This window comes from Otolemur garnettii, unplaced genomic scaffold (assembly GCF_000181295.1).
Source record: "Otolemur garnettii isolate 467f Iridium unplaced genomic scaffold, OtoGar3 scaffold00145, whole genome shotgun sequence".
NCBI lineage: Eukaryota > Metazoa > Chordata > Mammalia > Primates > Galagidae > Otolemur > Otolemur garnettii.
In genome coordinates this window covers 1,841,208-1,843,574 of record NW_003852540.1, presented here as the reverse complement: position 1 = coordinate 1,843,574, position 2,367 = coordinate 1,841,208, and the positions used below count along the sequence as shown (strand labels likewise).

Below are 2,367 nucleotides of genomic sequence, written 5' to 3'. Positions count from 1 at the left end.
ATAGTGAGACTCTGTCTCAAAAAAAAAAAAAAAAAAAAATGATCGACACTAGCTCATATACTGGAGCTGATGGGTTAGAATCCAGCCCGGGCCTGCCAAACAATGACAACTACAACCAAAAAATAGCTGGGCATTGTGGTGGGCGCCTGTAGTCCCAGCTACTTGGGAGACTAAGATAAGAGAATCACTTAAACCCAAAAGTTTGAGGTTGCTGTGAGCTGTGACGCCACAGTACTCTACCGAGGGCAAGAAAGTGAGATTCTGTCTCACAAAAATAAAGAAATGAAAATTAATAAAAAATAACATTACCATGTTATCATTCAAAAGTCATAGTAAGGCTTGGCATCTGTAACACAGTGGTTAAGGTGCCAGCCACATGCACTGAGATTGGTGGGTTTGAGCCCAGCCCGGGCCAGCTAAACAACAATGACAACTGCAACCAGAAAATAGCCGGGTGTTGTGGTGGGCACCTGTAGCCTCTGCTACTTGGGAAGCTGAGGCAAGAGAATCACTTAAACCCAAGAGTTTGAGGTTACTGTGAGCTGTGACGCCATAGCATTCTACCAAGGTGACATAGTGAGATTCTATCTCCAAAAAAGAAAACAACAACAAACAAAAGTCATAGTAATTCTTCAATTTCACCATGAAATTTCAAGGTGAGCACACTTTAAAAACCTATCAAGATATAGCTCAAAAAATACCCTGGTAACTCCTAAGACAAATAATTAGAAAGATGCTCCATTTGGAGCATATCAATTATTCGTCTCTTGCATTTTCTCTATCTGTGATACATCTCTGAAAATTCCATTTAGCACTTTCCCTAAGTCAACATAGCTGAAACTAAGTTAATCTAGAACAGCAGTCCTGTTGCTACCCACAGGAAGGAACTGTATTAAAGGGTCGTGACATTAGGAAAGTTGAGAACCACTGATCTAAAAGGTAGGTCACTGGTTTTCTAGGCTCTAAAATGAAAACAGAAGGCCCAGTGATGACAGCTGACACTGGCACACTCACCCAGGCTCTCGGGGTTGGTCTCAGCAGCTTCTGAACCATGTTTTTCTTCTGTTTCGTTGCCCAGGCTCATCAGGGACTTCTGCTTCATCTCTAACTGGGGGCAGGATATGAACCACATGATTACAATGCCCAGGCAGGCTAGCAAGGGCGGCCATAGAAACTACTTCAAAAGCACACAGTGTTGGGATCACAGAGTACAGAATACTTACCATTCAGTTGTTGAGGACACAGGACTGAGTTGTTTTTGTTTGTCCTGGAAGTCATTTAGGCCTTGAAGCTGTCTAAATTTGTTATCCAAAGAACTACTTTCTCTATGACTATGCATTATTTGGCAGGTGTTTGTAACCACAACCTCATTATTTGAAATTTTTTTGAACATTGGTGCTGGAGAAGCCTTTATCTAAAGCCCACTTAGTACAGATAACAAAGCTAAGATCTAGAGAAACAAAAAGTCTTATTAGGGTCACACACTCAGTTTGCTGCAGAGCTTGGACCAAAATTTGATATTTACTCTACTCTTAATGAGGGACACTTCTAAGTGATGCTGAGACTCCAGCAAGAGAATAGTGCTCTTGGTATGAGCTCAGGCAATGGTCACAGCATGGGCCACAACACTGACAACATAGGTAGAAAGCCAATTGTAATGCAGAAGAGGCCAGGGTCTTAAAAACAAGGTTGGCTTCATGTCCAACTCTCTGCAGTCTGTCCTAAACTAGAAGCATAATCTACAATGTGCCTTGTCAACCTTTTTACTTGGTCTACAACAGTTCTCTTTATTAGACATTCTTTTTCTTTTATCATCTACTACTGCTTTGGTTTCTCTGTCAACATATTCTTCTGATTCTCCTGCTACCATTTTGATGATGATGACTTTTAGTTTCTTTTGAGAGACCTGTTCATCTTGGTCTTATAATTATGTTCTAGTCACTGTGAATTCTGTTCAAAGTAGTCTGTTACTGTATAAACCCACATATTTAAAAAAAAAAACTATTACAAATTATTTGATATTGTGTGGTGTCTGTAATTCGGTGGGTAGGGTGCCGGCCACATACGCCAAGGCTGGCAGGTTCAAACATGGCCAGTGCCAGCTAAAACAATGACAACTGCAACAACAACGACAACAAAAATAGCCGGGCATTGTGGCGGGCACCTGTAGTCCCAGCTACTTGGGAGGCTGAGGCAAGAGAATCACTTAAGCCCAAGAGTTTGAGATTGTTGTGAGCTATGATGCTACAGCACTCTACCAAGGGCAACATAGTAAGATTCTGTCTCAAAAAAAAAGGTATGAAATGTCCAATTTCCTTAAGTAGTAAGTTTGACAGTTGATATCTTTGACATTTCACTTTGGTCCTT

General features: G+C 41.1%; 1 protein-coding gene across 1 annotated transcript in view; it reads right to left on the bottom strand.

Annotated features, from left to right (window-relative positions):
• The window catches only part of ZZEF1 (zinc finger ZZ-type and EF-hand domain containing 1), a 148,937-nt gene that overhangs the window by 65,387 nt on the left and 81,183 nt on the right, over nt 1-2,367 (bottom strand). Inside the window, exon 28 of the mRNA XM_012810946.2 lies at nt 1,015-1,108. Within this exon, the coding sequence (XP_012666400.1) occupies nt 1,015-1,108 (94 nt within the window). The remainder of the gene's footprint in view (nt 1-1,014; nt 1,109-2,367) is intronic.